Source organism: Uloborus diversus, chromosome 4 (genome assembly GCF_026930045.1).
Source record: "Uloborus diversus isolate 005 chromosome 4, Udiv.v.3.1, whole genome shotgun sequence".
Classification (NCBI taxonomy): domain Eukaryota; kingdom Metazoa; phylum Arthropoda; class Arachnida; order Araneae; family Uloboridae; genus Uloborus; species Uloborus diversus.
Window position 1 is genome coordinate 124,258,773 of NC_072734.1, and position 22,060 is coordinate 124,280,832.

The following is a 22,060-nucleotide window of genomic DNA, read 5'->3' on the forward strand; positions in this document are numbered from 1 at the left end:
GTTCAGTTCTTTATGTAAAAAACTGTAATGTGTAGTTGAGGAATACTTTAAAGCAGTTTAAGGTGTATTTAACTGTGTCTAAAAGAATTTGGTGTGTTTCTAAAAAATTTTATGCGTACATTTCTCTACAGCGCAAAATTTCGACTTACGCGAGGAGTCTTGAGCCGCATCCCTCGCGTAAGTCGGGACTCAATTGTTCTTTGAAACTATTATTCCTAACTGCTCTATTCTCTGTCGATTTTAACCTAATGCTAGAAAATGGTTGTAAGTCTTGGCACGCCGTAACCTTAAAGATCTCGGATATGGACGAAATTCCAAATATTTTGGTCCATTCCCATTTGATGTGAGCCCAAGTAAAGCGATTTGACTGCACGGACCTCAGTTTGACTGCAATGAGGTTCTAAAGTTGTCAGTTTGACTCTAGAAGTGCAATAAAGTCCTTTGAAATTAACCTTTTTTTTTTTTTTTTTTTTCAATTTCATGGCACTATTTGCTAATTGCTCGGATATGAATAAATAAGGTTGAATGCTATTTGTTAATAATTCGTTCGTGCATTTAAACTGAAAACTGATTTTAATTTGGAAGTCAAAATATTTGAATCACAGTTTCATGACAAAAAAATAAATAAATAAATAAATAAATAAATCATGCAGTGCAAAATTAATTGTTGTTTAAAACACTTATTCTAACTACAATTATAAATGGCGGTTAAAAATATACATAATACAGTCAGCACTGAAAAATTGTATTCCAAATATAAAGTAATGGACTGACAAATTTCGAGGGGTGAACTTGAAAATGGTTCATGAAAATAACATTTAATACATTCAGAAATTTAAAAATTCATTTTTCATATTTTGAAGCAGAAAATTACAAAACAAAACAGAACTTTACGCTTAAACCTGTTTTTGTGTGGTCTTTTTTGTGTGATTCTTCTTTCGTGCGATTTATCAGTAATTTTCTTTGCAAAAACTATTTTTACAGCTACTCATGAGGAAAACAATTTTTTTTATTTGAGTTTTTTTCATGCAATCAATATTCACTGCAAAAAAGCAGGTTTGAGTGTATTGAGTTTAATGTTTACTAGTGGTTTAAAAAAAATTTATTCCATGGGAAATAATGTTGTGTTTCTGGAGCCAAACTAGCAACTTTAAACCCCCATTGCATCGGAACTACAGCCCTTGCAAACAAATCACTTTATCTGGGCTCATAACTAAAGCAAATTCATTAAAATTCAGAATTTTGTCCAGATCCTTGACCTTCAAAGACGTGGTGTTTGGTACAAAGACAGTTTTCCTGTGAAAAGCAAACATTGCTAATGTTAAACAGTGAGTTATCACCTCAAAGCCAGATATAAGCCAGAAATACATGCAATATACTGACAGACTAGTTATCACGCACAGCGAGGGCAGTTTTGTCCTTGTTATGAACTCATCAGTCTGAAATAGTGAATAATCAAGCTGTAGATGTGTGTCATCTCATTGAATCTAAGAGTGCCAAAAAACTGGTAGCTGTCAGTTTGCTGGAATTCTCAGGATTGATGGATCTACTAATTTTGCTTTAAAAGCTGAAATTAATTAAGGAAACATGAAAAGTTATTACATAACCCAAAAGGTTTAACAAAAATTGAAAATTTCTAATTTAACCCCAATCATATTGCCAAATAACTCCCATATCAACACCGGATAATCATCCCAACAGTACCGGATAACCAGCCGGATATCTGCAAAAATCTGCCAGATATCCTGTCTGGAGGGGAGCGGTAGGATCGGACATCGACAGATACCGGATAATAGGAAAATGAGCCGGAGAGGCTGGATATGGGATAGCTACTGGGTATCCTGTGCATCCCTAGTTTATATAGCACCTTTTCCCCGACTGCACCAATACTGTGGGTAAATGATCATGCGCATTGACATCAAACTTGGGTTAGTTGCATATCAGTCATCACTCTTCTTATATGCAAAGTTTCGCGGTTGTCCCTTTCTTCTTTCTTAGGGCACTATTTTCAGTGTTCCTGAATGTATCTCACAACTAATGGCTGCTTGTGACAACTATAAAACTTGGGGAAAAGTTCATGGCAAAACCATTGCATTTTTAGAAACTATTTCGCCCTTGGAGTTCCATTTTATCACTGAATCTCGAAACTAATGATACTGAAGTATTTTATTGATTACTTACAGGGAACTATTGCTGATTATGTGTCACCCACTCCTCCAATGATACCGTCTTTGATAATCCACTGTCTGAATGAAATAGAATTACGTGGTATGAATGAAGTGGGCCTCTATCGTGTTCCTGGAAGTGATCGAGAAGTTAAGGAATTGATGCAGAAGTTCTTAAAATCAAAGAATATTCCTCGTCTTGTAAGTTACTTACGAATTCAGATAATTTTGATTTAACGATACCCGATTTAATGATTTCCTCATTTTAATGGTGCATTCCGCTGATAATCAGGTGTTTACTGTGTGTAAATTATATCATATGTGGTAGCTTTTCGCAACTTATTCCATTATTTTCTGACAATATTTGAAATGACCTTAAAGTATGAAAACCTTGTATGGCCGAAGTTAGTTTACAATTCATTACCTTGTGCCAGTGTAGTAATTGTTATTGTGTGTTCAGATGTACCACCTTTTTGTCTCATGAGATATTGTAAGTCATAGGAAATTTTGCTTTAAATTTGAGAACACAGTTTTATTGAAAACTAGCAGTATCCACACAGCGATGCCTATGCTAAAAATTTAATGGAAGTCCGTTGAATAAAAAAAATTGACGCCCCCTCCCCCTCTGATGTGAAATGTTCGTTTTTCTTTGTATAAAATGCGTACACATCTTATAAAAACAAATCAAAAGTTTCTTTTCTTTCAAAACAAATCGCCCAAACAATGAATTACATTTACGGTTGCTTTAAAACAATAATCCTAGACTGAACTGCTCAGTAGGGTGGGCCGAAAAAACATTTTTTGGAAATCTGTTTTTGGATAGTGCGGAAAAGTTGCTATATGGGCCCGTTAATACCCATAAAAAATTTCGCTAAATTTGTTTAATATTTAGCCAGCGCTATTTGACCTTGAAAACCTAAAAAAAAAGGGCAAAAATGCACTTTTTTCAAAAAAAAAAAAGGGGGGGTGGAAAATAAAAGTTTGAAACTAGTTTTAGCAAACATTAGAAGTATCTGTCAGTCAATTAGTTGAAATCCTCAAAGAGTTTTATACATATCGTAGAATATTTAGCTACGCTCCTTTAAGACTGAAACATTGGAAAAATGAAAAAAAAAGAAAAGTAGTTTCGAAATAAGTAAGTACTGAAATGTTACGCAATACGTTATTTTGAAAAAACAGTGAAAATTCAATCAATTTTATGCGACATTTATACGCCAATTTTTAAAAATGCACACACTCAAATAAAAAATAGTTACATAAGATGCTAATTTTTTAATCTTCGGTTCCAATTGTTTCTCCTGGATAATAAACGGCGCTCAACTACTTCTATTATTCCTAAGATTATTTTATAACTATTTTATATATATTTGACAAATAGAGCCCTTGAATATTAAAAAAATGTGAATCCTCTGAAGTCCTTTAAACTGATTAATGAATTGAACGCAAGTATTCTTTTTCTCAAGCCATTTCTTCCTCTCGACTTTATGACCCACTTAAGAGACAAAACCCACCGACAAGAAATGCTGTAATTCTACACCTCCACAGCTGGGAATTAAGCAATGAAAGGGGTCCTCTCTTGTGTCTGGAGCTATCGGACAACTTCTTAGAGATTGTGAAAAAAATCTGGTGGTCAAATTTGATAAAATTGACTGCAATCTTCTGGTTTTGGACATGGAAGATATAAAAAATTTAAGTACTGAACAACAATATTTGTATAGAATCTGTCTTGCCGTAAAAGATGGTAGTTGTTCTTCAAGCGTGGCTGACAGTAGCCCAGGCAAACTCAGTCAGTCATGCGCGATGGCTGACAACTACAAACCGTTTGTTACGCTTGTATATAGGCACTCCCACTCCATCAGAAAACCTTACAATGCTTGTAAAGTATGTAATTTTAGTTTATGCTCCAATGTGGTTTGAAATAAAAATGAAACCGAATTTTGGAAAATGATTTCTCTTGCAAGGCAGTTTCCAGACAACGATAAGGAGATAATTTTCAAAGTTCTCTCAAGTAATGCATATTTCGCTCATCCTGAACAGCTACTGTAAACAATGTTGTTTGACTCAAGAAAATACATTCGGGAATTAGCTGTTAGGCGCATTCTGAACTGTAGAAATAAGAAGACGAAAGCTCGAACGGTGTATGATTTTTTGAGCGTCCTAAACTCAATTTTGAAGCCGTTGATTTAGTTGATTGGGCAAACTGTGTTGTAACAGAGCCACCTCTTGCAATGCATCTAAAAGACCAACAATGGAAAGAAATGTGCAAAGAACATTCTGCAGAGTTTACTTTCGAGAAATTTCCCTGTCACACGCAAGCTGTGAAACGTTGTGTGAAACTAATAACCGAAGCTGCAATAAAAGTTCGTGGTGAAACTGCACGAGATGGATACATTCGTGCTAAACTTCAAGCTAGGAAAGAACTTCCATAATTTGATAACAAGGGACAATATTATTCCGAAAAATAATATTTATTATGCATGAGTTATTATAAATCAAATTTGAAGATTTCTTTTTTAAAATTTTATTATCTATATATGTAGTTCTCGAAAATGTATGATACTATTGCGTGATAATAATTACTATGATTAATGGCGCTATTTAATTAATTAGTCTATGATTTAATTTTGAAAAATAATTTTCAAATTGGTTTTTAAAGAAATTCAATATTTTTTTCATTTTTCTCCAATTTTTGATGTCGGAAAGGAGTGGTTAAATGCTCATTAAAATCAGTGAAATATTTTATGGGCTTGAACTGGCTCATTATATAGCATTTTCGGTGCATTCCAGCAAAATATTTGGAATTTAGTTTTTTAAGAAAAATTTCGACAAAAATTCATTTTTCTCTTTTTTTTCCGTTTTTCAGTGTCAAATAGCGCCGGCTAGATATTTTTTAATATCCAAGAAATTTTTTGTGAGTGCTAACTAGCTCACTACTCAACTTTTGCGCGCTATCCAAAAATTGATTTCGAAAAAAAAAAAATTTTCAGCTTATTTCGGCCCACTCTACTGCTCAGCGCCTAAGGTGCCAAGCGACCACGCTACCGGGACCCAGCCCTTTTGTGAGTGAAGCGGATGTTTTTTCTTTGTCGATAATAAATGTTTCGCCAAACAAACAAAAAGGTATAAAATCACATTAACAGTAGCTTTCAAATCTTTATATATTAAGAGCTGCGTTGCCCGGCTTTGCCCGGTCTACCTTGAGAGCAAAAATTGTGTGAAGTGACAAATATTCAACAATTAAAAGAATAACTTAATAACTTAAAGAATAACTTAAATAAAGAAAAACACCATGCAAAATTACCCTTCCAAACAATGACGACAGATATTAAAATACTTTTAAGAAATTAAAATGCGAAAGATGGATTTTAAAAGCGTAACCATGGAAACATGAAATAAAATAAGTTTAAGAAATCGGATGCAAAATAAGAAAATAAACAATGGATTCAAAAAGCGTAACCATGGAAACGCTAAAATAAAATGGTTGACAACCTGAATCAAAATGACATATTTCGAAATCAATTTAAAAACGCTTGTAACTTTTTTCCTTTGAAGATGGAAGCTTATTTTTTCGACCATAGGTCAAGAAAGATCTGGAGTAAAAAATCTCCCTTTTTCCAATGCTGTCAAAAAGAAAACTGTGGGACAATTCCTTCACTTTTTATTGATAGATGTTACGAAGAAAGTAATGCCTAAATTTCAGCTAAGCGTAAAAAAGTTCGAGCTAAAAACGCAAATTACCTCTGCCGTAATTAAGTTAGAGCATTGAAATAAGTTGTTTAGAACGCAGAAAATTCAGCCCTTTTTAGCGATATATAATATTAATGTGTGCAAGTAATTTTTCACCCCTTTAATAGCCAATAATAGGCAATTTACGTGAAATTTGGGCGTAAATTTGAATAAAAAAAGAACTTTATCGGATTTTTTCGTATTATAGTCTATGTTACTCAGTAAGAAAGCACCTTTCATATAGTGAAAGATTATTTCAAATAGGCGCAGTGGTTCCGGAGATTACCTCAAACATAAACACACAAAAATCTGCCCTCTCTCTTTATAATACTAGTAAAGATATCACTCTTCTCAGGGGTGTTTTTTTCTTCTTTTAGTTGATAGGGGAAAAGAATGATAGTTTTTAAATCTCATTTGTTGTTGTTGCAACTTAGGATTTTTACTTCACCAAAATGAAAGTATTTTTCACTTGCATTTTACTTTACAAAAACAATTGATCGTCTGTTTTTTTAAAAAAAAATTACTGCAAAATTCATTCAATATAAAATTAATATGGTGTCTACTAATACTATACTTTTTTTACATACTGAAAACTAGATTTATATGTTAGTTTTTTCTGAAATTCTGAGAAAATACGAAATATCGCCTTTGAATGGGATGTATCTCTAAAATGTGAACTGAATGGCAAAATATACTGTTGTATAGAATAACTCAGAATGTGGTGAGCTTTTTTTGTTAAATGGTCATATTTTTGGTTAAAAGGAATTAGTTTGGTTGAAATACCCAAGGTAAACTATCAAATTTAAAAAACATTGAAAATTTTAGAATTTTGTTTCAGTTGAATTTCTAAGCTAAATTGCTAGCCTAAGCAAAATTGCTCATGCATATAAGGCTGGCAAAAAAAAAAAAAAAAAAAACATGCTGAAAATTATTCAGATCCGAGTTCAGAAAAATTAAGTATCACTAGCTTACCTCTGTAATTACTTATTCATTTCCATTTATGTTGTATGAAGAAATGAAGGAAAGTATTGGATGAAATTGAGTGCCCTTTATTGAAAATAAATCTTTTATATAAATGAATAGATTGTTTCAGATAGGGCGGAAATCCTACCAAGAACCAATGGGATTTACACGCATTCTGAAATAACTGAGTTATATGAACTGAATTAATTATAATGTAACTTAAGGTTACTTCATATTTCAACTAAGTAGTATATACAGATAAATGAAATAAATGTAGAGTATTTATGTAATGGTAGAACTAAACGAAGGGCTCGGGACAGAAATGTGACAAGCCACAAGGAGTGACTTTTCGATCAAAATTTTTGTTTCTCATAACTAAAATTGATATAAACATGACGATGAATAATGTCATTTGAAGAAAAACATATTTGGTTTTAGTATTGCAGAATATAGAATGTATAATACCTTTGAAAAATGCCACAAATATTTTTTTATAAGTTGAAAATTTGCCTACTAAAAAATTCACATCATATGGCATATCACTTTCTTACCCCAAGCCCATCAAATGTATTTAAGTAGAAGAAAAGTATTACTTTCATTAATAAATTGAACTTCTAAATGACGTGGGTTACTTTGTTTCTCGTTTTGCTATGATAAAGTGAGCTAAAAAAATTTTGTCATATGATACTGAAATATTAAAAATTTACATCATGATTGGTTAACATCCTGCAATCGAAGTCTCATTCTTAATCACTTCTTGTTTTTTGTTTCTGCTAACAAAAACCTTTTCTTCTGAATCAGACTTTTCATAATTCGTCATTTTGCTGAAACTCACTTTCACTTTCATGCAAACTCTTTTCTTTTCTGTAGGGTTCATTTTGATTAGTTCCATTTTTTCTAATGATTTGAAGATCCATTTTTTCTAATTGATTTTTGAATCTTTCAATTTCTGTTTTTGAAAGTACCCAAATTTACTTTTGTACACTGTTATTTATTAAATAATTCATCATATGAAACAATGGATACTCCTGTACACATAACTACACTGCATCTAATGAGAGATTTTATAACAATAATAATCACTTGCGGAGTCTGAACCTGTAACTACATAGGTTCTATGCAATAAATGGTTCACCCGGAAAAGGGAAGCAAAATTTAAGTCTTAAGGAAAATGCAAGACAAGAGAATATTGTAGGGTGATTAATTATAGATAAAGTTTCTTCCTGAACAGCTTTTTTAAGGATTAGCAGTACTCTGTGCTTGGGAAATCTTTCTGTGGTTAAACACTTATTCACATTTCAAGAATTTAAAAGTGTGCTAGTGATTAGCAGTTAGAACTTAATATTAATGTCAATTAAGTCTAGTAGGTTTTCATTCCACTTTTTAATGCTTATGAAATTCAATTTGAAGTTTTTTGCTGAATTTAAAATCTGTTCTATTATCTTAATTATCAAAATGTTATTATATTAAATGTGTAACACGTACTGAGAGAAAATAGAAAGCTTAATTCTAACAAAAATTTTGTTTTACTTATTGATTGGTATTTTCAGAATCATTACGACATACATGCCCTGTGTAGTACTGTAAAAGAATTTCTGCGTGCACTGAAGGAACCTCTAATGACCAGAGCATCTTGGCAAGCAATTGCGGAAGTCGTAGGTAAAACAGCTGTTTGTTGAAATAATTTTCATCATATAATATTTACTTAGAACTAAAATACTTTACTATTACTTACTAATCTTTTGAGCAGTTGTGATTACTTATTGTTTTTGCTTGGCCGTTGAATTGTGTTCTATCCTTTTTGAGGTCCATCAGCCTCCATGCCAGTGCTCCTCCTGGGCGGCGGCAAGGGCGGACTCCTCGTCCATATCCCCTGAAAAAGACTTTATGCATAATCCCTAAATGCATAAGGGATTTAATTTTTATTGAAAAATGATGGCTGGGGCATATCTTTTATGTGACAAAAGTTACAGAACAATTGGTCTCGTATTTCTCGGGAAACCTAAAATTGTTAATTTTTGAAAGTGTCCTTAGTTAAAAATTTATTTTATAAAAATAGGCATAATTTATAAATTGTATTTTTTTCATCTTATTGAGCCATGCAAATCTTATTATTATATATTATTTCATTCATTTTCCCCCTCCCGAATCTATATTTAAAAATATGCATTTTCATTGTTATTTGCATTTCTAGGTTAATACTTGTTATATTTTGTTTAGTTATTTATTTAATTTTAAAAGGAAATCCCTGCCATTATCACCCAATAGAGTCCCATCGTTCAAAAATTTCTGTGTGACTGTGAAAGACTGACCTTTCAATGTGATGGATTTTAAAAATGTATTGATTAGATTTATTAAACTCTTCCAAAATTTGTTACAATAATATTCAAAGCTTTGTTAGTTTAAAGGGAAATATATTACATGTATGGAATTTTTTCCAGAAGGAGGGACATTCCTCTTAATTTTACAAGCCTGAAAATCAATAGCATTGGCGTAAACTAAAGATCCTTATATATTATTTCTCTAACCTGTTTTTTGTTTCTATGCGAGATCTTCCTCATTTCTTGATCGATTTCTTTGATTTACACTTAATTTTAAAGCTTATCGTACAGGCTACTGACGAAAAATAGACCCACGGTCTAAAAATTTTTTTTTTCTGTCAGTAAAACCTGTTTTAAAGAACCAGAATGAGGTTTTCGGTTAAATTTATAACTTTAACTTGCACTGTGACCAACAAAGCTGAATAGCTTGATCGGCAGAGCGTTCGACTGGTAACCAGGAGAAGGAGTGTTCAGGCCCATGCTCCTGCAATCTGTATCAAAAAATTAGAGAAATATCGCGCATTACATGAACACTTAATAACAATGAATAACGAATTTGAAGGAAAAGAATCAATGAGATGGAAACGCTCCTTGCTGTTATGAAAACTTGATGCAACATGGAGCTATATTGATTCTTAATGGTAAGGCTTTGTTTTTTGTTTTTTTAAAGCTTTGGCTCCGGTAAGAAAATTAAAGCATAATGTAAGCGAAGATATAAGTATCAGGTTTAAGATTTCAGACTACAATGGAATTGTTTTTTGTTTATAAAAAAATATTAAATCGTATATTGAAATATAGATTCTTATAATGAGTTTTTGACTCTTTGTACGAATAAAAAACTTACTACCTCAATTTCAAGGGTAAAATATATTTTTTTTCCTTCTTTTTGCAAAAAAAAACCAAATAGCCTATTACATTTTTACTACATTCGAAAAGCTACGCTTAAGAAAGAACTTAGTTCAAATTATTTCGTATTTTAATCGTGCTGTTAAATGATGAAGACGTGCTGCCATCTAAGCTATAGCAGTTCAAGCAGCCTGCGATAATAAATTGTAAAAAATTTTCAAAAATAAAAACATTTCTCTTCAATATCTTATTTTATACATTATTTCTGTGGATTTTTTTTCTGTCAGTATGCAAGATCTTTCTTATCTCTTGAAGAAATTCCCCCCTCATTTTAAAACTTATCAGGCCGGCTTATGACGAAAAATAGACTTACGGTCTAAAAATCAAGTTTTCGGAAACGCCCTTTGCTGTTGCAAAACCTTGATGCAGCCTCTAGTTCTTATGCAAATTTTTTTTAAAAGCAAAGTTCTAATACAATTTTCCAATTTTTTGCGTCGCTTTCGGCAAGAAAAAAAAGTTAAAATTAGCCTGTGTGTGTGTGTTTTTTTTTAAAAAAAATTTATTAATAAAGCTTAAAAGCAGAAGGGACTTGGTTGTACTACATAATAGCAAATTTACATTAATGTTACACATAACATGTACTTATAACATACAACAAATAACACACATAATAAAATAAATGCAGTGAGAATGCTACTTGGTGTTTCGACTCCTTTATGCAGGCTACAGTTATTCAGATAAGTTGATAGTCCAGTCATTATAGTAAGTTCACCTCGGAATTCGAGATACCCAGCTGTAAGTCTGTAAATACTTGTATATTGCCATCCTAAAAGTTGTCTCAAAACCTACATATGGTAGGGTGTACGCAACTATTAAATTTCAAGGTCAAAGGTCACAAAAATCTTTTTTTGCGCTTTTTTTTTGTAAATATCTCATTTTCTATGTGTTTTTTGCTATTTGTATATATTATCAATATTGTAGAATACAAAATTCTGTACAAATTTTTTTAAAAAAAATTCTTATACGGTGAACTGTTTTCGAGATAGAGGGCGGAGAGCGCGCGGTCACAGGATCACTTCAGGTCAACCGGTGCCTCCGGTCGAAAACGCGCTATATATAGTTGATGAACAATCGATAAATCAATGATTATAAATATTTGTCAATTTTTATTAACTATTATATTATATTTTATCATTTTTTTCCTAACATATTCACTTTTTATTCAGTAATAATTTATTTAACAACACTTATCTGCCTATGTAGTTGCAGAATTGTTAATGAAAATATGGGAATTATATTTGAATTTTAACCTAATTAATATTAATAAGTTCTTACATGATGAAAAAAACCCAAATAAATTATGAATTAAGCTTTTTATTAAAAAATATCATTCAATACATTTATTTTTATTAAAAGTAAAAAAATGGAATAAAGGGTACAAAAACTACAATTTATAATTTTAATCATCTTCTTTCTCTTCATCGTCGTCTTCCGGTTGCTGGTAAATGTCAAACGGGTCTTCATTATCACGGGTCTTCAACGACATTTGTCTCAAGTTCTTCCATGATTTCGGGGTCAAAGGTTCCATCTTCGTTAATGTCGCTCTGATATGGTAGAGCATTGAAACAAGCTTGCCCATTACATTGGCCACAAGCTAAAGAGCATTGCAAGCCCGCTTTCCTGCATCCGCATCGCGAACCACAACCACTCTTGCAGTTGCAGAAAATTGTATTTAGCAAATCTTCTGGAGCAGGTGGTAAAATTGTCATAGGCTCCAGAAAATCATTTTGCATTGCCCAACCCCATACCTGGGGTTCCAAATCATGCCCTAACCAAGTTTGAACTTGATAATATACACGTTTGAAATGTTGATGAGCAGCTGCACTTGTTGGTGGAATATTTGAAAGCTGCACAGGTTTATTAAGTTTTGTAGACTTGACGTAATGCATATAACAAAGATGATCAAGACTTTTCAGATTTCGGAGCATTATAGACTGCCAATAAAGTTTGAGTTCCACTCTAATAATCTCTGGGCCGAACAATTTTCTTCCTCAAATGCTGCAGCTAGTTCATCCAAATTTGTCAGTTTCTCAAAAACTTTTAAAGATGATTTTTTTTCCCTTTTTAAAAAGCGCAGAAGTTGTGTCACAGCCACTTAATGCGTGCAGAAATAAAATATGTGTTTTAGAATGAGGATAATTATCAAAACTTTTAGACCAGTATATCTCCGTTTTTACATTTCCTTTCCCAACTTTTTTAAAGAAAATTTCTTGTTTGTAAGACAGTGTATGCCCAATTAAAATGACAAGTAAATCAATATCTTGTCCTATTATAACTGCAGTTTTTTCAGACTTTGATTCTTCAATTGCAGTTTCAACAATAAGAACATCCGCATCATCTCTGGCTTGTTTAGTAGCAATATTTGCAGCTTGTAATTTTTCAATTAACATATTAATGAGCATATCTTTGTTATTTCGATTTGATGAGAATTTTTCTTGAGAAACTGGTGCAACCATTGTTTCATCGAAACAGACAAATATTTATAATCATTGATTTATCGATGGCGCGTTTTCGACCGGAGGCACCGGTTGACCTGAAGTGATCCTGTAACCGCGCGCTCTCCGCCCTCTATCTCGAAAACGGTTCATCGTATAAAAAAAATTTTTAAACAAAATTTGTAGAGAATTTTGTGTTCTACAATATTGATAATAAATACAAATAGCAAAAAACCCATAGGAAATGAGACATTTACAAAAAAAAGTGCAAAAAAAAACGATTTTTGTGACCTTTGACCTTGAAATTTAATAGTTGCGTACACCCTACCATATGTAGGTTTTGAGACAACTGTTAGGGTGTCAATATACAAGTATTTACAGACTTACAGCTGGGTATCTCGAATTCTGAGATTCTTACCTATTTTAAGCTTAAATGACTGGACTATGACTGTTAATCGAAGGGTCTTCTTCCTCTTTTTTAAAGCTTTGACTCCGTCCAGACCACTAAGCATAGTGTAAGCATAAAAAAAGTATTGGATTTACCTCTAGGGAATCCTTTTTGTGCTGAAAAACATTTTCATTGTATGCTGAAATATAGATTTTTCTAATAGCAGTGTTCAACCTTTTGTACAAATGAAAAAAATACTACTCCAAATTGAAACTACGTGTTTCACCCAGTAAACCTTTAATTATTTATTCGTGCAATTACGATATAAAACATTAAAATTATTATCAACTTCATTAGTAAGAAATCGTTTTCTACTCCTCTGCTTTTGGCTGAAAAAAAAACAAACATTTTGTCTACGTTTGAAAAATTACACTTTTAAAACGGACTCAGTTCAACTGGTTTTTGTTTTGAATTATAATTGTTCAATGAAAAGAAAAACATGTGCCGGCATTTAAGCCGTAATGGTTAAAGCAGCCTGCTATGGGAAATTGTTCAATATTCAAAAATAAAAACACTTATTTTCAATCGAATTTATTACTTCTCTAGAATGTTTGTTTCAATCGCTACGTGAGATCTTCCTCATTCTTTAATCAAATTTCATGTTTTACAAATAATTTTAAATCATATAATGCTGGCTAATGACAAAAAATAGACGCATGATCTTTTTTTTTCGGCAAAAAGCTTTTTTGCTGTTTTTCATTACACATTCCTTCAATGATTTGCATTCGAAAAGAAAGGTGCAATCGCTAGGTTTGTTGGAGTGTCGTGTTGTTAATCAGAATGGCGCCAGTTCGAATCCGTGCCAATAAATATCTCTTTAATATTTCTTTTTTTTTCCGTCAGATGCTCACATGGGTAGGACTGTATTTGCCACAACCTGTTTTTTCACATGCACAATTACTGCTTTTTCACGAGTCACTCAGCCACACTTTTTGTGATATTTATGTTTGCATTGAAAATAGGTACAATTAAAAGATGAGCAATGATCAAATTATTTAAGGAGGTTTTGTTACTGATGTCTTCAAATTACATGCCTTCTCTTGTGCGCTTACTTTTTTCCGTTTACTTTTTTCGGTTCTTATTCATAATGTTCTTTCTTTGAAATTTTTAAAGAGCGAAATACCTTATGAAACGATTCAAAGCACAGTGCAGAGCTCCGCACGGGTCGACTAGTATTTATTAATAGTTTACACCAGCAGATTGTCCCTAGCTAATTTTGGTAGCTGTAATCTGACATTTAAGAAAAAATATTTCTACAGATTTTCAATTGTATGAAATTTACATTAATCTGTATTTTTATTCCCTTTTAGACATCGCAGATAAATCAGCAAGTCTAAATATGATGTATGAAATTGTCAGTGGACTTCCACAGCCTAATAAAGATACTTTAGCTTTTTTGATGTTACATTTGCAAAGGTAGGTTGTTTCTTATGACTTTTTAGAGTATTTCCCTTTTTGGAGCTCATTAAGCATTGTTAATTGACTAATAATTAAAATATCTAGTTATTTTCATGAAAACTAGTTTGAGATATTTTAAATGAATTCATCATAAAAATTATTTCAAAGTGCAATACATTCTATTTGCTGTCATCAATATCAAAATTATTTAACTTTTGTAAATTTAATTTCAGGTTTTTTTTAAAATTACAATTTTCATTTTGATCATGAAAGAATTGTGTCTATTTATTTTTCTTCTGAATAGTTGTTATCAGTTGCTTTGTGTAGTGGAAACTGCCAGCAGTTTCATTCAGCTCACTTTGCTCACTTATCAAAGGCTACTCCAGGGATCATCAAATTTATAAATTTCAACCCTTTATAGGTTGATGAATACCAATACTATCCAATCATTAATTTATCATTAGCAAGGCAATAAAAATTATTTTTGATTTAAATGTGTTTTTAATCTTGAGCTATGTAGTGTAGAAAAATGAAAATTTGAGTAATTTAACTGTGTAAACTTTTGACAAAACAAATATTATGCAAAAAAATATCCAAGACTTTGTAATACAGCATTTCTGGATTTAATTATATCCCTCAACTTGTATATACTACTATCTGACTTCAAATATGTTCGTTGTGTATTAACAAAACAATGAAATAAATTGAATCCAGTGCCCTGACTTAAGACTAAAACTTAAATTTCAAAATAAACTCCGATATTCTTGCAAGCTTTACAAGACACTTCTTCTTCAGTGATTTACGTGCAAATATTTTTACAAAAGAAAACGAATAACTTAAGTTACGTATAAGGTCCCTCCTCTCCCTCTTCTACACATTGGGGAGGGGAGAGGCAGGATGCAATAAGATAATTAACAAATTTTCAGAGGTGTATGATTATAAAAGTTTGACAGTCCCTGTGCTACACCATTGCAGTCTGCTAGGTGTGACTGCATTATTATTCTAATGTATTGCCCTAAACCAAGGTTTGCCAAATTTTGTCATGCATCAACACCCTGAAAGAATTTTAACTAGATCATCGACCCCCTACTACACCAAATTCTTTAATAAAATTTTTCTATTTTCTGTACTAATGTAAAACTGACTAAAATTTTACACCCAGTTTGTTAGTCAGTTAAGCAATGTAGAGAGCAACTTAAATTCTTTGGTGATGGAATCACCTAAAAAGTTTTCATCATCCAAAATTTCAATTAAGAAAACTAACTTTGATCTCGTGGGAAATTCAAGGAAACAGGAAAAATCTTCGAATAAGAGGCGTTATCCAAGTTTCACAGTATAAGTAAACAAGATTTCATTGGAATGAAAAAAACTTTCAACAAAGAGAAAAATTTATAACAAGTATCATGAAATAAACTGTACATTGTATAGGAAAATAATATTTAATTCAAAAATTTTTAATGAACAAAGTTATTGCAGTAAAATTAATGATAATTAAAAACATTAAGGAATAACAAATGCAAGTTAATGAGAAGAAGGAGCTTGATGTCGAGCCCTCTATATGTTGATTTTAAAGTTGCTGAAAATTATTTGTAGATCCTCTTGTTCATTGCATTGTAGGTCGTTGCATTTAATATGTTGTTCTTAAAACATTGACATTGATGATGCACATCATGCTATGTTGATTAATAGTGATGTAAGTAAAGAAACAACCTTTGCAATATTTTATTTATTTGTTCAATACTTGCATAAAAGAAATAAAATGTAAGCCCAAAATATTTATTAATGTACCTCGTGTTTGAAAAGTACCTAATGAAAAAGTCAGGTTTAAAATATATATTCAATTTGCATATATATATATATATATATATATATATATATATATATATATATATATATATATATATATATATATATATATATATGTAGTTGGCAACTAAAAACTTGACATGCAAACTTCTTGTCATAATTTTACTTATGCTCTCTAGTGATTTGGACGAATACCGAATATTTGGCCACAATCTCTATTTGACCACAATCTGTAGGCTGAATATTTGGTATTTAGCCAAATCACTCGTGGGCATGCCAAATAGAATCATGACAAGAAGTTTACATGTCAGGTTTTTAATTGCCAACCACGTGTAATGATTTTTTTTTTTTTTTTTGCCAGCACTGTATATATATAGTGTCTTTATATTTGTGCAAAACTGTGACATGTTATTTTTTTTTTTAAGTGAATAATGTCTTTAATATTTTTTGTTTTATGATCAAGAGTTGCTGAGAATCCACAGTGTAAGATGCCTGCAGAAAATCTGTCTAAGGTGTTTGGCCCCACCATTGTAGGATATTCAACTGAAGATCCCTCAGAATCAAAGTTATGGAATGAAACAGAATATCAAACTAGAGTATGATAGTTTAAAATCTTATTATTGTTTTATGTGATGTGATGTTTTTTTTTTTTTTTTTTGAAATGTTAGCTCTGTATTACTTTTTTCATGTAAAGAAAACCTTCACTAATTAGGATATTAATTATGTCTCTGAAACCAAGAGGATTCAGAAAATCTGGAAAGGAAATTAGAATCTTGGATGCAGGCCTTTTAATTTATAGATTCTGAGCCAAAAAGGGAATTACTTGAAAATTTCCCAAAAATTCAATAAATTATATTAGACATTTAATACAAATTCCATCATACTCTTCGATGGTGAATCTATTGTTTCTTTAGTTTCATCAGAAGCTATGCTGTGCAGGGCCCTTGCTAGGGATTTCAGATTGCTAACCAAATTCCAAAAGTTTTTGCCAAAGACTGAACTTTAGTAAATTTTAGTTGAATTTAAAAAATTTTTTAAAGAAACTTAGAAAACAAAGTAATATTTTATTTAAAAAATGCAAGTGTTTATATTTTAAATATGCAGCATACACTAAAATTTACCAAACACTTAATATCAAATAATTTTGAGGATCGAGAGGAATTTTTTTTTTATTTTTGTGAATTTCTGAGAATTTTCCATTTGCCAAGACTTCTGCCAAATCAGAGTCTTTTCTCCGAATTTTCGATTTTATTGAATTTTGCATGGTGGCAAATGCTTAGCATGGGTCTGCTGTTGGCCAATATAGGTAAAATATTAAATGAATATTTACAATACTTACTTTTAAAATACCTGCTTAGAGATGCATCAGATCATTTTAAAGACTATTTGCATGTTAAATCTCAGGGCATAAAGTAGTATAGGTTTATCTTAACACCATGTACAAAAACTTTTTTTCATAACAACTGGAAATATATTCTACTAATGGTTAAAATTATTAATTTTAACTATCATCTACTTTGGTTTTCCCCAGAAAATAACATCGTGCAAATTTTGATTACTGATAAATCTCATTCAAACTTGGCACCTCCAAACTTGACAGAAGAAGTTTAAGCTTTTTTTTTTTTTTTTTAATATTAAGAGTTTTAAGAAAGTATATCTGTTCCTTTCAATGCAATACGTCAATATTGTTTTAAAAACTCCACAAATACTCTCATCTATATCATCACAATATGCAAAAGCAAATTTTGTATTAAAATCAAGGTGCAATGTTCATTAGAATGCAATATGAACTTATTTGTAGCTGAGCATGTAATTGAAATGAATTTCATTTCTATACAAGGTGCGGGGAAAGTTCCACAATTTTATTAGATATTTCAATAGGCTGTAACTAACACATAATTCAACAAATCAACAAGTTAAAGCAATAAAAATTCTTTATTGAAACAATAATAATAACAATAAACAAAAAAATTATAACAATTGTTCAAAATTGGCTCCTTGGGCTTCAATACATTTACAGGGCCGCAGTCTGAAATTGCCGACGATGCTCACGCATGCATCCACCGTTATCTCATTCCAGGCATTTTGCAGTGGTTGGACGACCACTCCGTGGACGGTCAGCAGTCCCCTCCAGTCTCCTTGTATCGTTTCAGAGCATCATAGACTGTTTTACTCTTGAATCCAGTCGTTCGAATAATATCAGCTGTTTTCATTCCCTTCTTGTGTAATTTAATGACAGTAACACGCACATTTTCACAATTCATAGCTCACTAACTCAATGAACTAACAAACAGATGATTGAATATCAAGCACTTTTAATGCCAATAAGCAATATGTGCCAAATAAATCGCCAACAAATGATTTTAACGCCATAAAAACATTTTAAACAAAATTATAGGAACTTTCTCTGCACCCTTTATTTGAAGAAATTGATCCAGTGGAAATATTTTACAAGTGGTCTTTGTGATTATAAACTCTCTTTTCAAACTAAATTAAAATATACCATTATTCTTCTTTCTAACCCTGCAAATAAAAGGAATAGTGGAACTTGATTTCACTTGAAGCTTTAGTTACATAAGCTAATGTTCTGCAACTTTGAAAAACTAATGAAATATTATATGAACCCTTTTCTAAACTCATTTTTTCAATTTCTCAAATATTTCAGGCAGTTCATCTTTTGTTACAAATATCTTCGGATTACTGGCAAAATTTGCTGAACATTGAACCTGATGTTATTGTTAATAAATATACGACACCAGACAGAATTGCAGGTGAGATTTTATTTTCCTTATTTCAATAGATTCAATAAAATAAATATTTCCCTACTATTTTGCACTTCTCATAACTTACTTGCAGCATAAATCTATAACATGCTGCCAACTCTCTCAATTCGTTCAGCTGAATCCCGAATTTAATACCTTCTTCTGAACTCCCTGATCATGTAAATGTCTAACGAACTTAAAGCAAAACAATGAAATTCCCCCCCAAAAAAGATTTTTCAGTGATAGGAATTTCAAGAAAAATCCCTGCAATAAAATGATTGCTAAAACAAACCTTTTTTATAGACAAGATAGAAAATTGAATTTGTCCGATCATTTTCAAAAAATGTTTATTTTGTTTTTCTCCTTTTAACCACTTTTATTCCCCAAAAAATGCGATAAAATGTTACCAATTTTTCTTTATACTTCCTAATTTTTTAGATTTTGCAAGAAACGTCTATTTTCACTTAGAAGAGCATAGAAACATATCATAAACGTGGGCTTCTTTGGCTTCAGGATCCTTCTTTGGCCCAAATGGATAACAAGATACAACGTCCTTTGCCAACCTTCAGGGCACAATTTTTGCTACACATTTTGACATTCCTCTTGAGAGCATCCCCAAGCACTCAATTATGTATACTAAGCAGTTCTCTAGCTCTGCTCGAGAAGCAACACTAGTGGTTCTAAGTTCCTTGTGCTAACATGTGCTTCATAACCTCTCAAACTTCTCCATGTAGAAGCAATTCTACATCAGCTAAGAGATTTTTAAGTATCTATTTACGAGCACTATTTAATACTCTATGCTTTAGTATAGTTGTACTTCTCATTTCTGTTTAGGTTTTTTTTTTTTTTTTAATTTGACAATGTCAACATATCTCTCTTAACCTAAAAATCACAACCTACTTTGACCCAGCATAGAAACTTGAAAAAAATCCGCCAGAGATTTGGAAAAGTAACGAATAGCTAAAATTAAGACTCTAAACAGAAAAAACTTAAGAAAACCCCGGAATTCTCGGCAACGGATAGAGAGATTGAAGACTCAATTCATCGGGGCTCAGTTACATGGCTTTCATTATGGAAGATGAAGAGGAATTAAAAGTTGCAGAAGGTTTAGAAAAAGGTTTACCCAGAGTTGCATCTACATAATACAAATATTATTAAATTTGTTAAAAAGTTTATGGAATTTTATTATTGTAAAATGGAATGAGCTCAGATTTCCAAAGATAAGGCATCTGCATAACTGCAAGAGAAGAAAGAGCGAATGTTGAGAGCATGGAATGCACCAAAAAGTTTTGTAAGTGACTGAAAATTTGGGACCCTTTGTTTTACAAATGGTGTTGTCTTAGTAAAATTATTCAACCTCCAAAACTGATGAAAAGATGACTGTTCTCGGTCGCTAATTTCTGAGACTATAACTAAATATGCACACATATTTAAAATAGTAATAGTGAAAACTTTCCTTAAAACAAATATGTATGACTCAAACTTCTTTCAAATGTATTTTTCATTCAAATAAATAGTTTTTCTTTGACTCTAGTTAGTTCTACAGCGATTTTAAATAGAGAAAACCACTTTGGGCCAAAGTAACCCAAACGCAAGGGTAACTTTGCCCCAAATAAAAAACACTGATAAAGGGTAAAAATACTTGGAAATAAACTGATTACTATTCAAAAATTACATTAAGAGACCTCTAGATGTGTAAAACAAGTTTTCACAGCTTGGAAATATGAATAGTTACAAAATTATTGTGTGTGAGAGAGCAAAGTTAAAGATCTGGGCCAAAGTAGCCCGTGTTTACGGTACCTCTTAATTTTTTTTTCAAACTTTAAAATTGCAGATTTTTTTAGTGTCAATCTTTTAATTTTAGGTTCTTCCTATACAGGCTCAATTAATGAAAATCTTACTTATATTTAAATAAATTCCTTTTGTACTCACACTTTTCCCACTAATTAAGCAGCAACTTAAGTCAAGGCTATGGCATAACCTGGTTATCACATTCAGAGACTGCAGTTTGTATTTGTTATGGGCTCATTATTCTTTAATAATCAATAACCAAGCTGTTGGCAGATGTCATTGAAGCTTTGAAGGCCAACAAACTGGTAGCTAAAATAAATTTAGCACACCAGTAAGAGTCCACAGCAATGAAGCGGCAATTGATGAGTGGTTCATTCCCCAAATTCATTATCTGAGTAAATTTTTATCTCTTTACTAGCTCTTGGACATCAAAAACTTCTACCCTTTTATTAGTACTAAATATACTAAATTCAAGAGGCAGGGACAAAACCTTCATCATTCGAACTGTACAGTGTCATTGATGTAGTCAGAAAAGACCTTTTTTTGCTTTTCCTTTGAATTCTTGACTTAAAGTTTTGATCACTGGTACCGATTTTGTTTAATGTACTAATGTAAAATGTGTTTGCTGTGAGTCTTGTTTAGCCTCTTGTGGCAGAAATTAATTTTTCTGCACTTTTGAAACATTTTGTCATTAATTAATCTTTGTATTTCTTTATTAGAACATACAATGTTAGGTCCAATAATTGGTTCCAGTGAGAAGAGGAACAGTACACGTCTTGATAGGTCACCGATGACACCAAGGTTTGTCTTTAGTTTCTTTTTGCATTTGACTTTTGATACATTTCAAACTTAGCTCCAAGTTATGAATTAATGCAATTCCTCCATTGAAAATTATCTAGCTATTCATTTCAGATTTTTTTTTTTTCAGAATTAGATTAGTATATCTATATAAATAAAACACAGAATGTATGTGTATGTATATATATGTGTGTGTGTATGTATGTTTCCTATACAAATCCACAGTTTTTGTCGGATCTGGACCAAATTTGGCAGGGAGGTACTTGGGCACCCGAAAAAAGAAATAAATTGGCGGGAAAAAAGTTATAAGCATTTTTAAGTCTAATGGAACTTTCATATCAAATCGGAAATTTATCATTTGCCAACGAGCTCGGTTTAAATTAACGCAAATAAATTATTTTTGATCTGGTTGCCATTTTTTTCTTGACTGTAAACAAATACAATTTTTGATTATTTTTTGGCTTTTTTTTTTTGTACTGCCAATAGATTATAACCAAGGATTGTAGTTGTATTAATGGAGTTTTGCATTTAATTTATTTGG

The 22,060-nt window shown here is 31.6% G+C and overlaps 1 protein-coding gene across 1 annotated transcript; it reads left to right on the plus strand.

Moving 5' to 3' along the window:
* The first annotated feature begins 2,150 nt into the window (after positions 1–2,150).
* LOC129220816 (rac GTPase-activating protein 1-like) lies at positions 2,151–20,841 on the plus strand. Its single transcript, XM_054855247.1, has 5 exons — positions 2,151–2,370; positions 14,275–14,380; positions 16,632–16,764; positions 18,834–18,939; positions 20,795–20,841. Exons 1-5 carry the CDS (start codon positions 2,151–2,153, stop codon positions 20,839–20,841), a joined length of 612 nt encoding a protein of 203 aa, XP_054711222.1.
* Positions 20,842–22,060: the final 1,219 nt, after the last annotated feature.